This window comes from Amblyomma mixtum, chromosome 2 (assembly GCF_055824585.1).
Source record: "Amblyomma mixtum isolate Tamu chromosome 2, ASM5582458v1, whole genome shotgun sequence".
NCBI classification, from domain to species: Eukaryota; Metazoa; Arthropoda; class Arachnida; order Ixodida; family Ixodidae; genus Amblyomma; species Amblyomma mixtum.
The window spans coordinates 92,252,809-92,278,706 of NC_143013.1; the positions used below are offsets into that span (position 1 = coordinate 92,252,809).

Sequence of the window (25,898 nt, forward strand, 5' to 3'; positions counted from 1 at the left end):
TACAAATGAAAACCTACAGTGCAGAGATGTTTTCAAAGAAACGTAATTTGAACATTCTAAACAGAATGTTTTATATATAACTGGAACGGCGTTTACCATATGTTAATTAATGATGTTCGTGGTTCACGTGCTGAATATTTATACGGGTCTCTTTTTTTTAAGTCTCCCTTGCGTACAGTTTTATGGTTTAGGGGGGTTTAACGTCCGAAAGCGACTCAGGCTATGAGGGAAATCGTAAGGCATCCGAAAGTTTCGACCACCTGTGGTTAGTTAACGTGCGCTGAAAACGCGCAATACACGAGCCTATAGAATTTCGGGCGGCCTACATACATACTGCAACCGAAATAGAAGCCGATTGCAAATATACCACGCTTCCGATTACTGCCGGCCACCAGAAGTTCCTAGTCACCCGTACATCAAAAGCTTTCCTGCGCTTCTGGAGGGTCATATTTCAGTTTTTCGAGATTTAACGAAAGGTGCTGACTGTAGAAACAACAGAATGCCGACAGTGCGGCTTAGAGAAAAGTACCTGCTGGTAACGCGAATTATTACACCAGATATCTAGTGGACCACTTACCAGCTGTTGTTCTTCGCTGTCAAGTTTTCCTAACCTTGGGCAGCAGTGGCAGACGACCTGTTCACAGTCCTCTTCATGAGGATTGTACGGAGGCTTTATTGCCTACAAAAAAGCTGCAACGCACATGTGCCTAGTCACGCATTAGGTATAGAAGTTCAAAAAAGGGGTCACACTTTTATAGAGTTGTGACTAGATGCATTCAACTCAGAGACCCATACTTGCGCACGCAGACAGGTTCATTGGCAAACACGCGCACGACCCCGCCAGGGCATGTCTGCGTTTGCTTCCTAACAAGCAGAAACAACCCTGAGCGCTGCAGTGCTCATACACGGATACCTCATAGGGAACGGATAGCGGCGGCAAATGGCATTGAACTTTCCTACGTGGAAGCACAGTCGCTTTAAAAATAGACCTGCCAGATGCGAAACACGGGGACGAGGTGGCTACAGCCTCGACGAAGGACGAAGATTGGAGGACATTTGGGTTTGCATTGCAGAATATTTTTGATAAGTTGAATCTCGTTTCCCTCTTGCTGAAATTTCAGCCCATAGTCTAGGTTTAAACTGGTGCCAGAAATGGGTGAATTTTTTGCAGTCCTTATGGGCCCATAGTAAAGCGGAACATTTAAGCCTGAAAAGGACCATTACTTTGAAAGGCCCTGAACAGCTCTTCGTTAGGCAAGTGGCGTCACGGTAGCAGGGTGCAGTCATATCATATCACTAAATGCTACATCATAGGGGTTTAAATGCGGCTACTTGGCAGACTGCTCATTATCCACTGAACTGTTGTCACTACACCGAAAGCAACTTCATGCGCGGTGACAGTTCTCAGCGAGAACAGGCGACTGGACAAGGGGGCAAATAGAAAAAGTTTGAACGTACTCTGAGCTGCAACTACAAGTGTCGCACTTCTACTACATAAAAGGGCGCAAATGGCGGTTTACAAATAAGGGAGACTATGATTTCAGGCTTTAGTGCGATCTTCATGAAATCACGAAAATAGACACGTTGATGCACTCGCCAGCAAACATCCCCAAAGCAATATTCAGGGACACGTACTTCAACCTGTGTACTAAAGGAGTAAATCTGGAGCACTGCATTCGCTACGCGCTCGGCTTCAAACACATCTGCTCAGCTTCCCAAGTGAGTTCGACTTGCTGCTCTACGTGAACCCCAGTATATGTGGGACGATAATTCCTCAGTGGTCGAAAGAAACTGACGTGAAAACGCCCGTAGCGATCCCGTAACGATTTATGATTGGCGTTTACGTTGGAGGTCACATGGTGGTTTATGGGCTCTAAAGCCGCACTAAGAGTTCAAAGAGAGGCACAAGGAAATAAATTAAAACTATGGCATGGAAAAAGAATTTTTTTTTTAATTTTGCGGCACTGGGGATTGAACTTCGGTTCCAGTGACGGGAAGTGAGCGCTTTACCTATATGGTTTAAAGGTTTTTTTTCTAAAGGGTTTTATTCAGAGATGTATTTTACGCACTGCATTCAGTACGTCATGTCTCAGTAAGCCAAACCACACAGAGCGGAGCATAAGCGGAAAAAAGAGCATACAAATTAAGTCTTTGTACAACCGCTTCCTCGACATTGGCAACAGGAACTCAGGAGAGAAGGGAACAAGCGCCACTTGGTGCCTCCAAAAAGACTTGAGTTTATACCCACGCGTCTTATCCAAGTCTATTTGCTTTGTCGTGGTTAGGAGCCATATACCAGAACTCTTGAATACTTTTCTTATAGAAGGAGAAAAGCAATATCGTGAGGATAAGAAAAATTTAGTTTCACATTGCGAAGGTACAGGCTTCGAATTGCGGTGTTTTTGATGGTACTAAGTCAAAAGGCTCAATATATAAAAGAAATATAGAAAGCTATTGCGAGCTGCCCTATCGTACTGTTGATATAAGGGCCATAGGTTCGGTAAGATTTCGAACAACGATCAGTCTTGCAGTGGACGCTTTATAACATAGCTCTATGAGTTTTAACAAGAGATTACCAATATCTTCAATATCCATGGCTGCAAACAAAAATCAGGACGCACCATATCAAAACCCTTTTCCAAGATCAGTCTGAGTAAAAGCCACCTGGCTGACCTCATCTGACACTGTCACCAACACCGGCCACGCGATATAGGCATGGATTTCGATTATAAGTCCTTGATGTGGGCCCAAAAAGTGCAATCCCAAAGTCGCCATACGAGAAGAATATTCGCAAATATATTTTAATCAGTTGCGTTAACACGTATTGGCGGGCTAGTTGGTCAAGCATCTTGAATAAACAGCGCGAAGACGAGCAGAAAACGGACGACACAGCGCTGACTAACAAGTGAGGGTTTATTGCTGATCATACAAGTATAAACACATAGATGTCAGCAGAGAGGGAAAGGTATACAAAGTGCAAAAAAAAAACCAAAAACAAAACATAAATGTGACAACAGCAACAGAAGCGCGCTAGAAATCAGCGGAGATTATCAGCCCCCAGGAGTGACAGCTCTTTTTACAGTATAGTGTTAGTGAAAGAGTGCTTATACATGCATTTCCCTGCTTGAATATGTTGTAGGCCTCGATAATTTCCCTCGCAGTTTTTTCCCGATTTTTGGCAATGACCTTAGTTTCATGATATAGCGGTAAGCACTGTTTTTTCTCTGTCTTTGCCCATTGACAATCCCGGAAATGAATGCCGAGGTGACCGGAAACTACTTTTGAGACTTTATAGCTGTGTTCGCTCAGCCTTTTATTGATACATCGTCCCGTCTGTCCAACGTACTGCCCTCCACAGGGCAAAGCGATGTTATAAACAACCCCCTTATCACAAGGGACGAAGCGTGACTGGTGCTTAGTTGTGCACTTAGCCACTTTTCTTTTGACCTCATTAACAGATCGGCACAAACCAGCCAGATGATCAGGCGCTGAAAACACAACATCGACACCTGCTTTTTTGCCCACTTTTGCCCAAGTTCGCCGTAGAACCACGGAAGAACATCCCTGAGCTGCTTTCCATGGTCAGAGCGGTTTCCTCAAGAGCCAGCCCAGCCGATCGCGACAGATGCACTCTGGATGGAGTGGACGTCCTGTCAAGACCAAGGAAGGATCCTAGGCGCTTGCCCGTAAGGGAGACTGTTGATTTTCTGAGGGGAAGTCTCTAGCCCTGTTACAGTCGGATAAGGAAGGGGGGTTTGTTGTATTGCCCAACGAATGTTTCCTGTCAAAAGCAGGTGAAGCTGTGTGTGCCGTGTTCAGGGAATGCAGTACAGCATCTTTACAGAAGGCAAGGAGCCGTGCAAAAAAACTTTGCAACGATTACAACCTCACTAAGCTTGTTCAGGACATTGCGAATAGCAATAAACTAAGTCTTAATATGTTCTTTTCTGCCAAAACGCACAAGCCTGACTGCCCGCTCCGTGTGATTGTCTCAGAGAGGGGTACTTGGCAGAAGTGCCTCGCTGAAATCATTAAGAGGCAACTCGCCGTAATCTCTGTTGACGATCCTTTCCAGGTAAAAAATTCGGACCAAGTAACTGACTTCCTGACGACGCACAATGCTGATCAACTTTTAGCTTTTTCTATTGACGTGAAAGACTTATCCTATTCGATTCCCTATGACGAACTGTTAACCAGTGTCAGTGAATGCATTGACCGACATGGCGTGGTTGCCTTTCAAAACACGTCCGGTATCTCTGTAGCAAGATTTCTGCACCTGCTTTCCTTGTACCTGCAATCAACTTTCACTGAGTGGAACTCGTCCATCTTCATTCAAAAAAACGGCATATGCATAGGCTCCTGTATCGCCCCCATACTCAGCGACATTTATGTCGCCAGATGTGACCGTGCTCTCAAAGAACGCCTTGGGAAACTAAGGTCGTAAAAACATTTAGATTTGTCGACGACTACCTTGTTTTTGTTAAGTTCTCTGGACAGGAGTTTGAAGCCGAGGTGTCTTGAAGTCTGTCATTTTTTTCTGACGCTCTCTCCCCTCTTGAGATAACTTATGAAACCCGTGTTCACAACCGCATCAAGTTTCTAGACCTTGGTCTGTACTTCACTCCAGGCCACGTTTGCTGGGCTTTCGAACCTCGAGGTAACAAGCCCCTTCTTCCCTATGGTTCTTAACAAAATCCTGCTACCACAGACTGCACTCCAGCGTTTCACACCAGGTAAAAAGGCTGCTCTCGGCAGGGTACCCCCTTGAACTTATCACGTCAGTAGCTGAGTCGGCCCTAAAGAAGAGCAAGTCAGAACCAGCTGCACGAGACGGCCAGGAATCGGACAACAACCGCAAACGTGTCGCTGTGATTCCATATCTACATGGAATTTCACACTCCCTGAAAAAAGTGCGCAAAAAAGCAGGTGTCGATGCTGTGTTTTCAGCGCCTGATCGTCTGGCTGGTTTGCGCCGATCTGTTAATGAGATCAAAAGAAAAGTGGCTAAGTCCACAACTAAGCAACAGTCACGCTTCGTCCCTTGTGATAAGGGGGTTCGTTATAACATCCCTTTGCCCTGTGGAGGGCAGTACGTAGGACAGACGGGACGATGTATCAATAAAAGGCTGAGCGAACACAGCTATAAAGTCTCAAAAGTAGTTTCCGGTCACCTCGGCATTCATTGCCGGGATTGTGCATGGGCAAAGACAGAGAAAAAACAGTGCGTACCGCTATATCATGAAACTAAGGTCATTGCCAAAAATCGGGAAAAAACTGCGAGGGAAATTATCGAGGCCTACAACATATTCAAGCAGGGAAATGCATGTATAACCACTCCTTCACTAACACTACTGCAAAAAGAGCTGTCACTCCTGGGGGCTGATAATCTCCGCTGATTTCTAGCGCGCTTCTGTTGCTGTTGTCACATTTATGCTTTGTTTTTTGTTTTGTTTTTTTTTTGTACTTTGTATACCTTTCCCTCTCTGCCGACATCTATGTATTTATACTTGTATGATCAGCAATAAACCCTCACTTGTTAGTCAGCGCTGTGTCGTCCGTTTTCTTTTCTTGTGTGCTCGTCTTCGTTCGCGCTGTTTATTCAAGATATTTTAATCCTCGTTGCATGAGGACATCGGACGAGAGCCTTAAACAGTTTTCAAAATATTTGCACCTCTCCTTTTCGGTATTAGTAGCGTGTGACCAGTATCGAAAGTGGGAGGTATAACGCCCTCGTTATAACCAACAGTGAAAACTCTCGAGGAGGCAGGCGGGCGCTAATCAAGGCAAAAACATTTCATCGAACTAACCACTTATCCAGGCCAAGGGATGTCAGACCCTGTATAGAGCGGAAACGGTTGAGTTGACCTTGACTAAAGTAACTACACCGCAGTGAGTGCATGCTTCTTATTTTGAAGTCGAGGAAACCCTTTGAACTGGCTAAAATCTGACCCACTTACCCCCAAGGAGCCGCAAACATTAGTAAAAAATTAGAGGAGACGCGTCAGCGCCTTCTTAAGGGTATGACGCGAGAGGTTCAGTGGGTTAACGGCTACATATCGTTAATTAGTCATTCTCGAATTTATATGTGCCCCTCCTGAAGCGGTAATGCAGACGTGAAGCGATGGTCAAATGCTCTGCGATGGCACCTCTTCCCAGCGAAGGGTCCTGTGTCGCCCTGGTTGCTCTTCCGAGCGACCAATCATTAATTTAACTGCGGCTTGCAGCGGTGGGCAGTTTGCTCACTATCCGAAGGGCAGGTTGTGATGACGCATTAATCTCACGTGACTCAGGTGGCCCCTCTAGCGCCTAGATTGGTATGTCTACTCCGACCAATTCTATGGCTCACGACTGGAAAGAGATGGGCACCAAACGATCATTCCCCATTGTGTCTTGGTATCTGGTTCCTGGCTGAGCTTGTCATGCTGAGTCAAAGGCATCTCCTTAGAGACTGGAGCACCTACCCCCACACACTCTAAAGGTATCTGGGAGTGCAGCAACAAGTGTGGACAGGTGACAGTTCTGGCGTCTGCGACAAAAGGTTTGGTGCATGTAAGCGCAGAGAGCTGAGAAAGAGTCTCAAGAAGTTGACGAAGTGTTTGAAAACTAGTGTTAATCAGGAGACCGATACCGTCAGTTGCCGCGCAGAGGCTCTTAGATACGGTTGCCCGAGTCGAGCTATCCTTTAGAAATGAAAAATTGGGACGCCAAAAACATTGATCTTGAGATCGAAAAGAAAACGAGTGGCAAAGAGGCATGGCTAGAGAAGCCGCCGACATTGAAAAATAGAGGAGGCAGAAAGAGCTTGAGTAGGCAATAAGAAAGCTCATCAAGAAGCCAAGACAGAAAGGAAGAGAGCCAGTTATGGTGCTTTGGTGAAGATAAGCGGCCGAAGAGAAACGGTGCTGGTTGAAATGAATCAAGAAAGAGAATTTAAAGGAGAGAAAGAAGTTCTTTTATGAAACTTGATGAATTTAGAAAAGTGAGCGTCAGTTCGCAGCTCAAGAGAAAAAAGGCACAAGAGTGGAAGGTGTCAGGGCCCCCCCCCATAAAAATCCTACGGTTGCAAGAAGGTAGGCCACTGCGGCTCGAATCGCCGTAGCAGCCTTGTGAGCAAGAAAGAGGTTGTTCGTTTCAGTGCGGAGATAAGGGACACAAAGCACGGCGTGCCCTAGTCTAGGATAGCCGGTCCCGCAGGTCTCCTATGGCTGTGCCTGTTCATACAACAGCCAGAAGAGGTTGGTGCCGAACGCAAAGAGCGGATGTGCCGGGACAAAATTGCAGTGTTGTGCGCAGTCATGTGCGTTAAGCCATGGTCCCTGATAGAATTCCCGTTCTCACAGGAGACATTCGAGGAAAATCGTCTCCTCTTCTGAGAAGCACAAGAAACAGATGTTTTCATCAAAAGGGAATTGGTTAGCGATGAAGAACTTACTGGAGAGATCAGCCCCGCGCGATTCCTAGATGGTTCTATTCATCTGTTGCAGGAGGCCAGAGTACATGTGAAGACTCCATACTTCACACGAGAACTGACAGCGCTATGCACGGAACGCTGGCTGTACGACCACATACTCGATAACATTAAGGGCACGAGATCGAGAAATGACCCAGAAGTATGGGTCTGAGAAGGCTGTCACTCCCAGTACAGAACAAGGTGTTTTGGGTGACAGATCGGCACTGTGGCCCTACACACAGTCTCATTTGTTAGTCTCAGGCGAGAGCATGTGCAGGAGTAACGAGCCTGAATCACTGGAAACCACAGAAGAGGTTGTAGCTAGTTCTACAGGTCTTCAGTTCAGTTGTGAAAGAACCTTCTCCTGCAACTGCATATACAGTGAGCGAAAACCTGACCTAAGTTACGCTTTCTCAGTAAAGTAAGAGTGTAGCTTGTGCCGTAATATTAGGCATTGGGGAGGATGTCAACGTCATGGTACAGTCGGAGACTACTTTCAAAAAATGGCCTGAACACGAAGGTGCAAGTCGAAACTCTAGAGATTACTGACAGTTGCAGTGATGATCGCGAGAAAGAGCGGTCAAGCAGCATAGATCGCGAAGGCACAGCTGAAGCTGTACCCGAGGTGAGGGCTGCAAGTGAAAAACAGGAAACCGGCACCAGTGAACCGTCGGGCAGAGAGGAGGCCTGTCCCTCCGCGCAAGAATAGAAAATTCCCGACGCTTAGGTCGAGAGCACAGTGCCAGAACCAGAGCGTTCGGAAAGGAAGACTGTTGACAGCAGCATTAATGTAAATGAGTCGAAGGGGGTACTTTAGCTTACCGTCAGCCTATTATTATGCGATATGGTAATTCCTCGAATTAAAAAAAAAAACTAAGGGAGCAGAGAAAACAGACATATGAAGTGAGGAAAACGAGTCTGGAATGACTCTAGAGCCGTGATCTGAGCACTGTGCACGAGTAAAGTTCAGAAAGGAAGAACCGGAAAGAAGTTCAGCCCATGAAGAGTGGAAAAGAGACTGAACTATTGCACTGATTCCGAAAGCACAACTCAGATGATGCAAGAAAAATTGAACCGGGACTGCGCCGAAGAAGAATAGGGAAGGTAGAAAAAAAAAAGAAAAGCAAATTTAGCCCTACCAATGCAACTGAAGTTGAGCCAACCAGAAATAAAACCCAACTAGAAGCAACAAGAAAACGAGCAGAGGATGCTGCGAATGTTTGTTCCGAAATGGATTGCCATTACGACATCACTGCAACTTTCGGAAATACGGCTGCAGGAGTTGAGGTAAGCTCACCTGCAAGTCAAGCAGCTTCCATAATCTCGGGCATACCGAAGGACTGGAGGCGAAAACGCAAACAAAACAGCGCTCACCGGGGAGGGGGGAAAGAAGGCCAGATAATCGGAGAATTCACAAGTACAGTAGTGTTAGTCCGGTTTGCAAGAGACAATAGCCATGTGAGAAGAAGGAAGCAAAGTCTAGGCCAGTGCTCTGGCAGAAAAAGGAGTGAGAACCACCTTCGGAGAAAAAGCCTAAGAGAAGGTAGAAGAAGAGTCGAACTCGCGACCGGAAAAAAAAAAAAAAACGAGAGTAGCGTTAGAGAGCGAGCCATGAATACTACCGAAATCCCTAGCGGAGCAAGTATGTACCTAGCCAAATGCGTAGACCGAATCATGAAGCATAGTAGCAAGCGTGCTTTGTATTTTGTGTACTCCCTGTATGGAATGTTCAGATACTGTGTTGCCATCTTGCGGCGTGTTTTTAAGTACATTCTGGCAACTGTCATGAGTCGGGTATAGCTGCCTGATTGTATAGAGGCTTGTATTTGGCATTTGTAAACTGGCATTACTGTTTGTAGGCCTCATTTTATTAGTGCAGTGCAGTGCAGTGTAGTTCGAAGATCTCCTTATACTGTGGTCTCTCCCTTGTTATTTGGCATGTGTTGCAGTTTTTTGTAAATCACTTTGTATTTGTTCTTAAGAGCGATTAGAAATTCCTGTATATCACCTCATTGCTATATCAAGATTTTTTTCATTGTGAACCACTGACTCCAACCCTGTGTCTGGTTTACGACCGACGAAAGCTGGGCACCGAACGACCACCCCCATTTGTCACCTGGTAGCTTGTTCCTGGCTGATCTTGTCACGCTTAGTCGAAGACATCTCCTTAGACACTGGGACAGCTACCCGAGACGCTCTAAGGGTGTCTCGTAGTGCACGCGACAAATGCGCACAACTGAAAAAGAGGAGTTAATTATTTAGCTTCCATATTTCCCACGATGGTGGTACAAGGTGCAGAGTGCACCCTCCTATCTGAGCAGACACCCTGCAGTGGTTACTGAAAAGTATCGGTCTCACCCAATAGCCATACAAGCTAGTAATGTGGCAGCAGAAACGCAGATCCTGGGACGTCGGGCATTCGAAGAACATCGCAAGTGCATGCAATGTATACTGTCGCTTTTTAGCCGGGAAATGTAAAAAAAGTCGCGTTCACAAACTAAATCCGCGAGAACCGCACAAATGTGGTCATGACAGCTGTGGTACACTCTTCGACCTTTGTTGTTACAAACACAACTGAAATCTTCCAGCAGTTATGCTTACTGATTAGTGGGCGTGAGGTTTTGTCAATAAGAGGAAAATCACTTTTCTATGTCGTTGTTTTATAGGCGCATGCAGCCAAGGAATTCGCAACTCCATGCCCAAAATTACGAGGCCACAACTTATGAGCCACCCGTCATCATCAATGCAATGCGACACGCCAGTCATATCAAGTGTGTGACTCAAAAACAGCATGTGCCCTACAGACTGAGATTTTGAATGACTGTTGATAACATTTTACCCAGGTGCAAACAGATCAAGAGATCTTTCTTGAATAATCGAATATTTGTGTAATTAGTCGCTGCGCGTGCGAATATATTTAGAAAATTGTATTCTTGCGAAACTGCCAAGCGCTAGCGGCTACGCTTATAAATGTGGAGTGAAATATGACGCCATCCAAAGACGCAGCACATGTCTTTAATGGATGGCATAGAACACGAGGTGAATTTTTTAACTAAATCGCCGTATTATCTTATGTCCAAGAAAAAAACCGTTTGCTACTGATGACGGCAGCTGATAAAATAGCGCCGAGTCTTACTTGACGAGAGCAGCAAGATTTTAAGCCATGGCCAACGATATCGAGCAGGAAGGCTGATAATGACGAAAATATTTATTGCGGTACAGTTATAGGGGGGCGAAAAGGTAGGCGATGTCAGTCTAGGAATCAGTGGGCGTAGGCTGCTATCCATGTTAGTTCGGTAAGCTGACGTTGACGTCCTTCGTCCGCTCTAGACGGTGCAGCCTCCCACCCCTCCCGCACCTGGGCTTGCTAAACCTGGACGAATCCGGTCCCGTCACCCATTCATAAGGGACGTATGTATGAGCAACAGAAATGATTCTTCAAGAATAGACAGAATCGCAGCGCCGAACCCTCCTTCCCGCCAAGGTCAATCACGGCAGCGTGCTTTGGGCGACGGAGTTGGTCCTGTTTTTTGAAAAAATGTTTTCTATAATAAATAATCCACGCCTTATCTCAATATTATGCCAATTAATCGGGAACTATTGAAGAACCCGAGAACAAATTAGGTGCGTTTCGATCAAGCGAATCGAAAAGAAGTGTATTCGAATTATTGTTCGCAAATTTTAATATTCGCACACCACTGGAAAATTATATTAGCTTGGGCACAGAGTGTGTAATGGTGGGTAGAGAATGAAATCTAACCATAACTCGGATAAAATACATTCTGTGCGAAGATTGCTACTATAAGATATAAAATTACGATTTAAATTTTACTAAGGAACTATTAATGCCCTGACTAGGAGGAAACACTGAACACTGCTTTTGGATGATAAGTAAAAAGGAGCATATATATCACCGAGAAAAGAAACGGAGTCCGGCTATGCGAGTATGATCCGAATGTTCGTGCACGAGATCTGACATTGCCGTATAGTTAGATTGCTGAAAACACCAAACCTGAGGTGTATCGGACGGAGCTCTCTGCGCGCATCTAGGACCAAGAATGCATTGAGCTGCAAGGACTTTGCTAACGACTCTTACAATGAACCAAATATGATTAGTTTATGTTTTGATTTATGGTTTTTTAACATCTCTAAGCGACTCAGGCTATGAGGGACGGCGTCATATTGCTAAGGCGGAGCTTAAGTATCCCCAGTAGATTTTTTGTTCGGTTGCTTTTGTTGTTCGGATTTTTTATTCGGTTTTGTTCGGTAACCAACTGCACCTTATTGAAATGCAACATCATCGAGGCTGCGAAAGCGGCAGTCGACTTCGCCATCACCCACCAGGACGAGGGGGCCCTACCCAAGTAATTACAGACTCGAGAGAAGCGTGCGGCAGGTACAGCAGCGAAGGCATTTCCATTGCGGCCACCAGCATACTCAAGGCGAGAAAAATCAACTTCTCGAGATGCTCCATGACGTGGACAGTACGCCATGAGACTGTCAATAGGGACCTAAGCGCCAACACCAACGGTCAGGCATGCGCTAACTTGGAGGCACACTACGACGGGAAACTGGGCAAAGTCACTAGACGATATGGAGCCAACTGAGAACAAGCACCAAATATTTCTAAGGAGGGCCTACCCGCTTCTCTACAAAGACTTTATGGAGAGCAGTCTATTCCGTGCGGTTATATGCAGTCTAATGCATGCCCCAATATTGGTCTACTCAGCAAACTGATTCTGACGGCATATGAGCATAAACATCCACGCTACTGGGAGCACCTAACGCTTCACCACGTTACATGGGCCTGTCACATACAGAGCTAGCGCCAGTAAACAATGCACCATTGCCGGCGCAGTAAGAGGCTGCGTTCTCCTTCTAGCGGCTGGATGAACAGCTCAAATTGATCGACAGGGCTTGCAAGAAGGCACGGGGCACTGCGGCTCTGGGCTGAGGGCCCCAATTATGCCTGGAAAATTCTTTTGCGACAATCAAGTGTGGTCCGCTAGCACTAAAACAACCGATCTTAAATTTCGCCGTTGTTTGTCTGAAGCGTCTGGCAGGGTGCAACCTGCCTAACGGTTTTTGGGCAGCCTGCTAGCCGGCTTTGCGGTCAACTGTGCCAAACACTTCATTGCAAAACACTTGGCCGCGACTGGGTTTCGATCCCGCGGCGGTACTGGAGCAGCTTCGCTGGCCTCAGCACTCGACAACTACGTCACCGCCGCCGCCGAACATACAGCTTGTTTCGCTCCGAGCCTCTTGTCCTTTGGATGTCGTCGCCTTCGCAACTTTCTTCCGCGCATAATAGATCCAGAACACAGCAATATCGCAATTCCTTCTTAAACTGTGCCTCGAACCGAAAGCTAAGAGCTACTGCATCCTGTTCGCACTTGCTTGAAGTACGTTAAATTGTCCGTTATTTTTCTCATCGCTTCAAAGTCGTGCTCTAATCGCTGGTGGGACAAATATAGCTCTTTGTTTAAGTGAAAAATCCGGTTTGACCCTATTCTCACATTTGAGTACATTTCTTGAAAATAGGACTGAACCGAGTTTCTAATCGAAAATGTCAATGAAGAGAACTTATGAAGAGGACTATTTTACATAACAGATGATTTTAACTCCTTTTTAAATTTTGCTATTCATGGCGCGCAAAAACTCTGCAAGCTAAGAAAAGTACCTTCCAATACAAAGAACATGTGGCTGGCCAGATGTTTGCATCATTGCATCCGTCGCTACCCGGCATTCCAACGACATCCTGTTCCTAGGCTCTTGTATGTTTAAAATTGTCGCTCTGATGTCGAAAGTTTTCGCAATGAAGAAATAATGCATTGCACTGAGGCCGAGGCGCAGCGCAGAGGATGATAATGTACATGACAACTAATTGTGAATGATCAGTCAAACAAATAATATGTCATTTTTAAAGGCACCTTTACATTATATACTGCTCATAAAAAACTGAGCGAAAATTTGTGCGTACTACGGCGTACACAAAAAATCATTATTACCAAATTGACTCCATTAAGTAACCCGCCAGGACAGCAGCTTGGGCATGTTGGTTACTAATTTCTGACGGAACAGCGCAAAACACCGAGACAAGAGACAAGCGCTGTTTACTTTCAACTGATTTTTATTTCGAAGAAACACTGCTTCTAATACCTTCTCCACAATTCGAGCGAATTCGAAAGAATTCGCTTAAGGCTAATTGATTGGAAAAGCAGAAGAAAAAACAACCACATGCCGCCGGTGGGAAAAGCCCACCGGAAACGCCCACCAAGTAGCCTAAAGCGATAACATATTCAGTAATATTCTAAATTGATCAACACCACAAAATAAATAAAAATTAATTAACATACCCTGTGTCCTTTGGTTGCTGTGGCTGTTGGCTTCTCTCATACTTATAACAAGCCTCTCATCCCCCTTCCCTTGTTTGCTTAATTGTTTAGCGAGGGCCTCGGTTATGGCAGCCTTGACGCCATAAGAAGCATAAGAGGGTTCTCACAAGCTTCCACCCCCGTCGTTTTATGACGTTCCACGTCACACAAGCGGTACTTCAGGACGTACTACGTCCGCCCCTTATGAACGTGGGTGGCGCTGATGAACACTCCAAAGGTTAGGTTACTTGTAAACATTAATATCCCCGAAAGCAGGAGATTTGATAGCCGTCGCCCTAACTCAGAGGTAGAGCACCGGACGTGTAATTCGGAGATCGTGGGTTCGTCTCCCACCGGCGGCATGTGGTGCTCTTTTCTCCTGCTTTTATAATCAATTAGCGTTAAGCGATAACATATTCAGTAATATTCTAAATTGATCAACATCACAAAATAAATAAAAATTAATTAATATACCCTGCGTCCTTTGGTTTCTGTGGCTGTTGGCTTCTCTCATATACAGGGTGCCCACGCTAACTTTAGCCAAGGGTTAAAAAATAAAATATATGAGGTAGGCCAGGGAAACTCTTTAGGTACATCTACCAACCGGTTTGCGCATCATAGGAATTTTTTGTTTTGCAATTAATTAATCAGCAATTAAGCAAATTTTTCTAAATTCGTAAATATTGACTTTAGGCAGAAAATGTGAACAGCAAAGTTGGAGAGCACCTTGAGAAACCTCCATTCCATTTGTTTGCGGTGAAGAAAACGTCTCATGTACGTTTTTTCCGAGCTCCAAAAAAAGCCCGCGAAATACAAAAAAAATCACGTGACTAGCGCATTCGCGCGCTACGATTGTGCTGCTCTCAACCGTGGTTTGAGTGAACGAAATCAGCTGCTCGCAAGGCGCGACGACCTCAGTGCGCCGGCAGGCCGATATGTCAACGGTTGTTGCGGCGCCTGCTCAAGCCAGTCTACAAGTGTGACGGTACAAGTTGCAGCGAACGCGCCGGGCATTGTGAGCTATGACATGGGTGGCCAAAGGTGACAAACACAAATTCGACCTGTTTTGTTCGCCACTGAGAGGCAAAAGAAGATAAGTAAAATACTTTCCTATCTTCTTTTGCCTCTCAGTGGCGAATAAAACTGGTCGCATTTGTGTTTGTCACCTTTGGCCATTCCATAGCTCACAACTTGCACCGTCACGCTTGTAGACTGGCTCGCGCGGGCGCCGCGACCATCGTTGACATGTCGACCTGCCGGCGCACTGAGGTCGTCGCGCCTTGCCAGCAGCTGTTTTTGTTCACTCAAGCCACGGTTGAGAGCAGCACAATCGTGGCGCGCGAATGCACTAGTCACGTGATTTTTTGTATTTCGTTGGCTTTCTTTGAAGCTCGGAAAAAACTTACATGTGAGGTTTTCTTTACCGCAAACGAATGAAATGGTGGGTTCTCAAGGTGCTCTCCAACTTTGCTATTCACATTTTCTGCCTAAAGTCAATATTTATGAATTTAGAAAAATTATCGTAATTTATAATTAATTAATTGCGAAACAAAAAATTGCCTATGATGCGCAAGCCGGTTGGTAGATGTATGCAAGGCGTTTCCCTGGCCTACCTCAAATATTTTATTTTTTAACTCTTGGCTAAAGTCAGCGTGGACACCCTGTATATATACACAATTTCATGAAGAGGAAGTTTCAGCTACTCCTGTTTTGTGCCATTGCAACTTAGTCCGTGTTTTTGTTTTCATTAGCTGTAGCCAATTAAAGCATGTGGAACCATTTCGGCAGGTATTTCATCTTCCAGTGGTTGACGTAGTCTGAAATTTCATTCCCTCTCTGTTCGCTTCCATATTCTCAGAGAAATGTTTGTGGAGAACAGTTACATGTTATTTCAGTCCAGACGGTGTCTAAGAAGTATGTTTTTCTGTAGTGTTATTTATTGGTTCTTACTATACTCACTCATTTACTAGTCAAAAAAGAGGTAATATATTGTTGACAATTCACGCATGATTTTTATTAAATACAGTTCGACTTCCTTTTTTGAGGAGTCTTCAAGATGAAGTGCCCTTCTTCATTCAGAAGAAAAGCCTATGGGAAGTATAAATCGCTCTTTATACATAATTTATTGTGATACGATTGATGAGGCAAAGCTTTTACATTCAAGTAGTCCTGTCAGCGCTGATTCTGGCAGAGCCCGATGTCTTGCAGGCATTATGAAACCACACTGCGAATGTGGCTGGAATCTGCAAATTCAACATTAAGAAAGGCAAGTCCACTTCAAAAACAAGCGCAAAAGCTATCATTTAATATCATCTGAATGTATTTTTCGATGAGCACTCTCGTTTACACAACACAGGTCGCCATCTTTCAGAGTAAAATCGGTCACGAAACGAGTTTGAAGCGCGTTTCTTCAAGCAGTGACTTTTTCTGCCCCATTTTGCCCAAATAAAAGACCATTTATATGCGTCAAGACTCTATAGTCCTGATTGAAATAAATGAAATGGTTTTGAAGAAAAGGCCACTCGCAATAACCGTCTCACTTCTCGGAAGCGTGAATCCTGGGGAAAGTGATCAAGGAGGGAGTGAAAGAAGTAAGAGATAGAGAGGCACCATGAGAATAAGCTGCACATGATTTTCGGAAACTCGACGTTTTTTGACACGCACTGACAGGTAGCAGGACAAAGGCGTGTTTTATGTTTTACCTCCATGTAAACGTGGCCACCAGGGTCGTGATTGTATCAGGCGTCCAAGCGCTCAACAACTGGACACCGTGAGCACTGAGCCATGACAACTGGTATATTCTACTGGAAGTACGTAAGACCGAGATCCATTGCTTTCAAACAAGGCAATTTTAAGCGGCCAGAAAAAAAAGTTTACCAAACGCAGACGTTAATCGAACGAGCCCTACGTTAAACTCTTGCTGAACTTCCAGATTCCTACCTCGAAAGCAAAGTGGCTCAAAGTGTCGTCATCGACCTCTTTGCTATGTGTTGCACATTTGTTTTATTTGACGAACAGAACCACCTTGCACGCGCAAGCTGCTTGAACGCCGACAATTTATTGACATCGGAGCTTAAACTAGTGCAGGATTACGAGTGTACTTTTTTTTCCTGAGGCCAACGGTATACAGAAACGCCATATCCTACAAGATATGTCCCAGTGGGGTGCAGATAATTTGTTACAGAGCCATTCATCTTAAAGGGGTTCAACTCTCATAGTCTAATGTAACACGAAACATGCTCGACGAATAACTCTGAGTTTCGGAATAAAGTCCTCTTTATCTCTTCGCCTCGAATGAATGTTCGCTCGCAAGTGATTACTGAGCAATGAACTGGTCACAGGTGTGAGCGAGCACGGTATTTCTGTCGAGTTTTTGTGCACTGAAGTCACAGTCCACAGGTCAAGAAACTTGTAGTACAAAATAGTGCTATTATGAATTATGTAATTCTCTGTGCGGAATGTCTTCTCCAGTTCTGTCTTTGGTGAGCCCTTTTAGCCGCAAATGAAAGACCTGACAATGTTAGCCGCGACTGCAGAGCCTGAAAGCCTGGTGGACCTACTTCTTGAAAGCTCAAACTTCATGCAGTAAAAGGCGAAAACTGGTTTCGAGGAAAACAAAGCCGATGTAACTGCTTTATTCTACGGTGAGCCGTAGTGGAGGGCTCCAAATAAGTTTCGACCGCCGGTGGTTCTTGAACCTGCTCTGGCATGGCACGACACACGGGCGCCTTCACGACTGCGCCTTAATGGAAATACGGCCGGAGCAGCCGGAATTGAATCCAGTGCGAGAATGACGGCAGTGCTTTTAGCTGGCATGGCAAGGGCCATGGACATTAACGTCATTGTCTCAGTGGGGTGCAACTCCGTTTAAATGATGGTATAGCGGTCGCCGCGCCACGCTGTCACTGGCTATTTGTATTAGTTCAGTGTACGTGTATGACAATTTTTTACGTCAATATGCGTGTCGAGGAAAGAGCTGCAACCACCACTTATGCCTCCGCTTATTTTGCACTGCGCGCTCTACAACAGATGTTTCGGGGATCGAGCGACAGTTGCTGAGGGCTCTTTCCACGTGTTCTCAGTTGTGGCGATATGCGCATCAGGCGAAACTTCAAGAGGAGGCGATCGATGGACAGACATTCGATAGATTGGGGTGCCCTAAAAGATTGTAAAATAAAGCTGCCAGCCTGCATCGCATATACTGGCAGCAGGCTTAATCAAATCAAAGCATAAAAGACTTGGGCCAAGTGAGGACAACTGCTCCTTTTCCTCCTTTAGGTGAAAGTACAAGAATGTGGGAAATTTCTTCGCATAGCAGCCAGCAGCCAAACCATATGACGAGGTGTGGATAAGGTTGGATGTGCAACGGGATTATTAGTGGCTTTTGAAGAAAGAAACTACCGCAGTAACTTTCTGATTTCTTGGCGGACACTTCAACCGTGCCGTGAGGGAAAGGATAACGGCGGGAGTGAAAGGAGAAAAAGGCAAAGTGGTGCCGCAGGTGTGAGCTCCGAAATAATTTCGACCACCTTGCGATCTTCAACGCTCACTGAAATCGCAGAGCACAGGGGCCCTTTTTTGTTTCGCCTCCATCGAAACATGCGCCGCGGCTGGGTTCGAAACCGGGTACCCCGGCTCTGTAGCCGAGCGCGCTAACCACTTAGCCACCACGGCGTTTAAGCAGAGAGAACATCTCTGCTCGAAGCGGGGTAAGTTGAGAGAGAAAGCTAACAGCTGCGAGTGGAGACAATTGTAGAGAAGGGAAGACGGTATGCAGTGGGAGGGCTGACAATGGCTTAAGCCAGCTACGTTTCTTCATAGCTAAACTTCTAAAGTTCTGTTCAAATTCATTTATTGCTTCTAGCTGTGGCGCTTTTGAGCTGTCTGTCTTCATAGGATGGACGGGCGAGATCGGACGAAGAAGGAGGGTTGAATTAAATCACCAGAAAAGTGTTAAATATAAACATGCTGTTCAGGTATTAGCAGTGAAATAAAATGAGCCATGACCCGCTACAACCATGCAGCGATATTGAAGTGCAGAAATTTTTGCTTAAATCACCACTTACCCACGCACCGAGTAGACAGCTAAGGGCGAGACACGCGTCTTGATAACCAAATGTATCGTACACGTACCCCGCAATAGGCGGTGTCAGGATTGCCCTGTCAAAAAAAAAGGCAAAAAATTTTGTAAGCTTTTTAAGTCACTAATTCAAATCCGTTAAAAAATTACAGGTCACTCACCCGACAACAAGGAACGAGAAAACAGAGCTGGAGACGAAACCGTTGGTGCGGATGTTGTTCGGATATCCGCTGCGCCTGAAAGTGCAGGAAGTGCAACTCGGTCTGAGTACCAAAACAGTCTCTGCTTCCAGGATGCAAAAAAAATAATGGCATTATCTTCTGAGTTCCTCATTCAACTTTTTTAGGTGCTCCAAGGCATCTCATGATATACAGGCATGTCTTTAAATTTCTTTATTTTTTTCTAACTGTCTGGTTGTGTATGCCTCAATTTTCTAAGATAAAGAAAAGCGCAGTGCACAGGTTCTAAGGATTGCGGCGTGCACAGGGCAGTCAGTAGGTTGCTAAAAGGGCACTCAGCGGTTACGAATAATATAGCAGGCAGTTTATGAAATGACGTCGAGCAGTGCCATTCCTGAACTGCACAGGCATGCGCCAACAGCAGTGTGGCACTTTTTCTACCACTGGTGCGCAAGGAAAAACGCAATCTGCGGGAGATCATAAAACCTCTTCCATGCCCGGCATCAAACACAACAAGCCCTACTGCAAATTACTGCGAATCTGCAAAAACCCAGCATCGACAGTTCACTGGTCAACATGTCATTCAAGTGACGCCTCAACACGAGTTTCATTCCTGACGAATTATTAACGTCTATAAGCACCAGCATCTTTTAAAGCGAAAGCTTTACTAGCTTAGTCGAGCCAAGGTCATCGGCACGGTATATTTGACCTTCAAGTGGAACAGTGGAGGTATGTCAGGCACTTGACGTGGCTAACACACCTCCGCTTGCCTTCGCTTGCCTTCTCTACGCTTGCTACGCTTGCTAAGCTACGCTTGCCGTCTCTTGGAATCCACTCCGTTACCCTTAAGGACCAGCGGTTATCTTGCAGCCCTCTGGTGCAGAATGAAAGCTTTTAAAATGCAGCTCGATTAATGTTTTCTTTGGTCCTCTGATCTTTTGTACCATGTGAAAAAAAAAAGGAGTAGTACTTACATTACATGGCTGAGAGCGTGGCTGTAGGCGCAGATAAATATTGATGATGTGCCTATGCCAGTAAGGATTTGGCACACGTAAACGTTCCAAAGCTTCCTGAAATGAGAGCATTACATGAAATAATGGTTTTACACATTGTGCTTTACGTTCTAACTCCTATTTCTGAAAATATCTATTGGCTGCTCAAAGGCTTTGTTCTAAGCAGCTACATCTAACGCCTGGGTCGCGTCGCATGTTAGATTACAAATGTGAATGGAACTCCGAGGAACAAACTTATGGGAAATATAAACAATCATGCATTGTTCATAATATCTTATTCGCGAATACCTCCGCTGCACAGGTAGAAACCTTTAAAATAAAATTCCCACTGCTCTCGGAAACAATTTTTGCAATTGTAGAATTGCTGCGTCGCTAACGCCTGACACTATTCGTACGTTAGATTCCGTGGTAGTAAAGACTAACCACGCAAGACACCAGTTGCAGCCACCCACAACCTGAGAAGTGAGATGCCGCGCTGCCCAGCTGAAGCCTAGAGGGTCAATGCGGCTGGTTCACGGGGCGCAGCTAAGGCCGTCGGAGCCCCATTCTAAGGGTCCCTCCCAATTCTGGGAGCGCAAAGTTCTGTTATTAGAATATGCATCACCACCACCAGAAAGAAACAGCACAAGGTGGTTTGTGTTCTTCGGTGCAATCCGTCGCGTGCCTTTTGCGGTTATTCTTCACTATTATGAGCTACCACTTAGACTACAACTACACCCTTATTTGTTAACATGTATGACACACATTTACTATAGTAAGCGATGACCATAGCCAAACGCAAGAAAGCGAACGCATCCACGAGAACATCGCGAAGATTTATCAGCGGGACTCTGCGCGAAGATGCATTTGCGTAGGCTCCCAAGTAGGACATCCTGCTTCAGCAGTTAAAATATTTCGTTTCTTTGCTATTGGTCTTTATGGCTAAAAAGAGGCACTTTCTCAATTCCTGTTCACAAAGATTATGCACTTTCGTTGAAAACAGGGACTTTATGATGCGCGAGAGCGCATCCTTCAGCACGCTCGCAGATGCATGATGGAAAATATATTAATTGGTCAGGTAATGGGTACGGCCTGGGAGTGGATGCCTTTATACAGGGTGCTAACAGACCTCGTGGCCGCCGCAGCCCGGGTGACCGGCCGGCGCTGATCACCCGGATCGGGCGACCGGAGGGCATGCTCCTAGCCAGCTTCATGCTCAAAGGGCAGCCGAGGAGCTGCATGAATGGCCTGGCAGGCCAAGACGGTGTGAAATAGAGTAGCATGTCCGCCACATAGCGGGCAATTACGCGGTGACGGCTAGGATAAAAGCGGTGGTAGCCCACAAGGTTACGGCTGGTGCCGGTTTGAAGTTGGCGAAGGGAAATGGACTCCCCGCTGTGGAGGCGAGGGTGAGCAAGGGGGCGTTGGCGGTAATATGAGTGAAGATGTTCTATAATATCGGCGAAGACCGGGATATGGGATCAAAACTGAGTGCCAGGTAAGAGTAGGCGGCTGAAGGAAAGTCAGCCAGGTAAGAAAGAGCGGTGGCCCAGGCATGCGCCTCTTGATTTCCCTCAAGAGCCTTCTGACCCGGGCTGCAGACCAGAGTGCGAGGCTAATCTCGAGGAAGTAGGTGACGGAGGACTCGCAGAACAGTGCGCTCTACCATCGGATCTAGCAACGGCTGTGCCCACTCCTCTGCCGTAGCTGGAAATATTTGTGAAGTCCCATTTATTCCAGCGCCGCATCTTATTTCGCTGACCGGAGACGATTCATTGCTTATAGCGCTGCACAGGCGACAAGTATTCATCTCTGACGCTGCGGTTTCCCGATACCGATCTTGGTGCGACACATACAGGAATCTTAGTAGCTGTACATCACAGGTCGTTCCACGGCGTTTCAGTTGCAGCAATGCGCAGCCTATAGATGGCAATAGACGTAAGTTAACAATGTTTGATTTGATTTATTAGGGTTTAACGTCCCAAAGCGACTCAGGCTATGATGAACGCTGTAATGAAGGGCTCCGGAAATTTCGACCATCTGGGGTTCTTCAACGTGCACTGACATCGCACAGTACACGGGGCTCTTGAATTTCGCCTCCATCGAAATTCAGCCGCCGCGGCCGGAATCGAACCCGCGTCTTTCGGGCCAGCAGCCGAGCGCCGTAACCACTGAGCCACCACGGCGGGTCAGCTAACAATGTTTGTCAGCATGGTTAGTTTACTGGGCCCAGTTATGTTGGCAGCCACCTTCAGATGAAATGTATTTCGCTAATTTGGTGAGTCTGGAAATTACAACACAGCGAAAGGTGAGTACCATGACCACTAGTTTGAGATGATGCAGAATAAGCTGTTGCGCTGTAACAGATACGATATGGTTTTGTTTCAAATTCAGGGGCATAGGAAATTCTGAAATCATTTTAGTGCTTTCCTAAGATAGAATGACCTTTCTTTGATACAACGGTGAAACAGCGTTGTGATTTAAATGTAGCTGGAATATATTAAGAAGTTCTAATTTGTTGCAAAACAGTGCAAAGGAGCGCATTTGCACAGCCACGAAAGCGTGTTTTTGAAGCGAGAGATGCGCATTGTACAAGTGTCTGGAAGCGGCCTGTTGACGGCGAGCTAACTTTTGTTGACTGAATCTGCTTGTAGGACAAAAGTTAAGGGACCATCCGTCATACTTGAACAAGGCGTGATTCCCGCGTTACGTTTTGCTAGTTCAGGGCACAACCACCATTGTTTGTTTAAAACAAAGAAGTCGAGGTTATAGATTTTGGAAAGAATATTGCATTCGTCATTCAGGGATATATTATCATTTATGATGTTTGCGGAATACAAGGAATGCCTACCGTTCATTGCCAATGAATGGGAGCGGCGCCATGACAAGGTACGCAGCAGTGCAGGTAAACTGGCCGAAAACCATGTACCAGGCATCAGCCTGCAAGGCATGATGAATACAAGAGAACACCAGCTCATGATTTCTTGAAGCAATTCGTGATAGAGAAAGGTTTTTGGCATTTCCACGAATAATATTCAATATTTGGTCGAGTCCATAGATTCTTGGCAGTACGCGCTGTTCAGCGTCTGCTGGGTGAAGTTTAGCTATCACTTTATCCCACTGAAGGGATTTGAAAGTTGAAAGTTTTAAAGAGAGTTAGTTCTTTTGATGGCTATTAGATTTCAATGCGATATCGTTATAGGTATTGAGTCGAAGATCAGCCAGCGCCGTCGAAATCGTCGCTGACACAGTCTGCGGCGCTGGCCGTGAGCGAAAAATCCGGACGGAAGCAAAAAAAATAACAAAACTCTCCAAGAAGTAAAATAATGTTCGGATTGACGCCACATCTTAGGAGGAAATCCAACTGATCAAAAGGAAAGTAGCTGAGCTGGACAGAAAACTATAATTTTCAAGGAATCCATCCTAAGGCCTTCGGAATGCGAGACGACCACGCTTACGATAGGCCACGAAGGCTCTTTTTTGATCAGCGAAGTCTCGTTGGTTCCAGTTGAATAAATGTGCACTTACTGAGTGCGTTGCGCTCTCTGTCTTAGTGAACTGTGTTAGAGACATATATTGATGCGTACGTGTATAATTATGAGTATGCTAATTAGGAATTAGGTTGTTGTCTCAGTGCTGAGTCGGCTTTCTGAACGGGAGCCGATAAGGCTTTCGCGTTCTGTTTGAAAGGTAAAGCTTGAGCGTACCCCCTCCCCCCCGCCCCCCCCCTCCTCTGCCATTTTTTTTTTGAGTCAGTGTAAAGCATATAGGTCAGCTGCAACCGTTTAGGAGGTGTATTTGTAAAGCCAAGGTTCTTAGCAATATATTATCAATGCTGTATTTTCTTTGCAAACATCTCACTATACAGAAAACTAGAACGAATTCCTTTCTATCTTGAGATACATCAAATGAATGAATGAATGAATGAATGAATTAATGAATGAATCCAAACTTTATTTCTCAAATGTGCATACAGTCTTTAGAATGAGCCACAAGCCAAAAGCTAAAGAAAATAGCTTGGAAATGCCTGTGGCTCATCTAAGAGCCATTACAAAATAATAAATAAAATAAACAAATACATGAGAGAGCTCTTTGCTTCCCCATAAATTCACCGCACAGAATGTAGGCTTCACGCGAATTTTCAGCTAAGTCAGACAGCCTCATATCTACATGAGGCGTGATTCTGATGGTGGCTGTTTACAGAAACCATCTTCGTCCAATTTGAAAAAAAAAAAACAAGCGGCGAAGAGTGAACGTTGAAACAAGTGGTTGTGCAACTTCCACGTGTTTTTTTGCTAATAGGGCCTACCTTAAAATGGCTGATGATTCCTGCGATGATACATCCGCAAGCATAGAACCCATACTGGACCGTGTAGACCATTCCGGTCTCAGAGGAGCTGAGATTGAACTACAAAAGACAAAAAAATAAGCCAACGACAGTAGTCGTCATCCTCACTTCAACGTCTAGCGTCGCGATATAAGTAAGAGTGCAATGTGCATATTCTAGCGCTTAGCAGCATCTGAATATTTCCGACACCTCCCATTTCAGTGCTGCCTACGATATCCCCAAGATGTCCTTAATCTACAGTAATTTTTCCCAACCTACTGCCACAGCTGCGTGTGACATGCGTGCGCTGTATGGCGGGTTTTGTGACTAGAATCGCTCAGCTTGCTATTTTGTATACTTTATCACTACGATATACAAGTAATGGCTTACTGCAGTATCGGCGACAGATGTGCCAAGGATGCGCAGCACATAGATCAGTTTAATTTTGGCGTTACCAGAGGCATTAAGTGGTGCGAAAATGGCATGCCCATTTTGCTCGCTAGTGGTATTCGAGTGGAAACGTCCGCTGTGGCTCCTTTGTTTTTGGGACGAGAAGCTGCTGAACGATGAGTCGACATACTGGCACGCGTCCCTGCGTATGTCGCCGCTCTGGTGAAAAGGCGTCGGACTAGCGTTGTTTTTTGAACACTACTACCAGCTCGCTGCTGCGGGCTGCGGCACTCTTGCCTCGTGTATTAAGGCAAAAAGGATTAGAACGACGTTCCGGACACATTTTCAGATAACCGCGTCTAATAGCAGGAAACTTCAATGCGATAAAAATGTATTGCTGCCAGCGACGCAGCTTTTGCAAGCGCTCGTCCGTCCGGTACACTTCAGTCCACGATAGTAGGTTGTCCTTCATATGGTGCATAGCAATTGCATGCATATCTGCTTATTTTTTCGCCAAAATTCCTCAGATTGCTTTAATGGAGTATTTTATTATTCGACAAATATGCTGCGAGAAATACTCATGCACTTAATAAAGGAAGTGAGCGCCTCATTTCACCAGTTCTGTTGAACTTATCTGGCGTATACCTGCTGCTCGATAATTCTAACGTTTCTATTTCTCACTGTCTTCAAAATGTGAATGCAAGTGTAGGCGGTACGCACTTGTCTGATGCTTGGTTCTAAGGTAGGCTCGTTGAATCCAAGGATGATCCATACCATTGTAAGAGTTATCATATCGGCAAGGAAAACGGGGTCAAGAAGTAACCACCAATAGTTGATGCTTTCTTCTTGCGCAGTTAGGCAAGGCTGCTTGCTCTCTGAAACAAAACAATTATCTTGTAAACTTATAGCAGGATGCGGCAAAGCGCAGTACTGGTTGTTTTACAGAGGATTTTAGGCAGACAATTCATACTGCATACTTCAACTTCTTGCAAAGCACCAACCAGATTAAAAAAAACAAAAACAGAGGAGCCTCATAAGCTCTTCCTTAGGGAATGAAGTGATGGGGTTAATGGGGTTAATGACCATATATGCGGTATTGATCATCC

General features: G+C 45.4%; 1 protein-coding gene across 1 annotated transcript in view; it reads right to left on the reverse strand.

Annotated features, from left to right (window-relative positions):
* Window positions 1-15,964: 15,964 nt before the first annotated feature.
* LOC149360176 (MFS-type transporter SLC18B1-like) overlaps window positions 15,965-25,898 on the reverse strand; it is a 35,117-nt gene continuing 25,183 nt past the window's right edge. The window contains exons 7-13 of the mRNA XM_089569206.1: window positions 25,513-25,667; window positions 24,385-24,483; window positions 22,927-23,015; window positions 20,058-20,153; window positions 19,066-19,140; window positions 18,891-18,984; window positions 15,965-16,067 (exon numbers count right to left, since the gene is read on the reverse strand). Of these exons, the coding sequence (XP_089425332.1) occupies window positions 15,984-16,067; window positions 18,891-18,984; window positions 19,066-19,140; window positions 20,058-20,153; window positions 22,927-23,015; window positions 24,385-24,483; window positions 25,513-25,667 (692 nt within the window). The 3' untranslated portion in view covers window positions 15,965-15,983. The remainder of the gene's footprint in view (window positions 16,068-18,890; window positions 18,985-19,065; window positions 19,141-20,057; window positions 20,154-22,926; window positions 23,016-24,384; window positions 24,484-25,512; window positions 25,668-25,898) is intronic.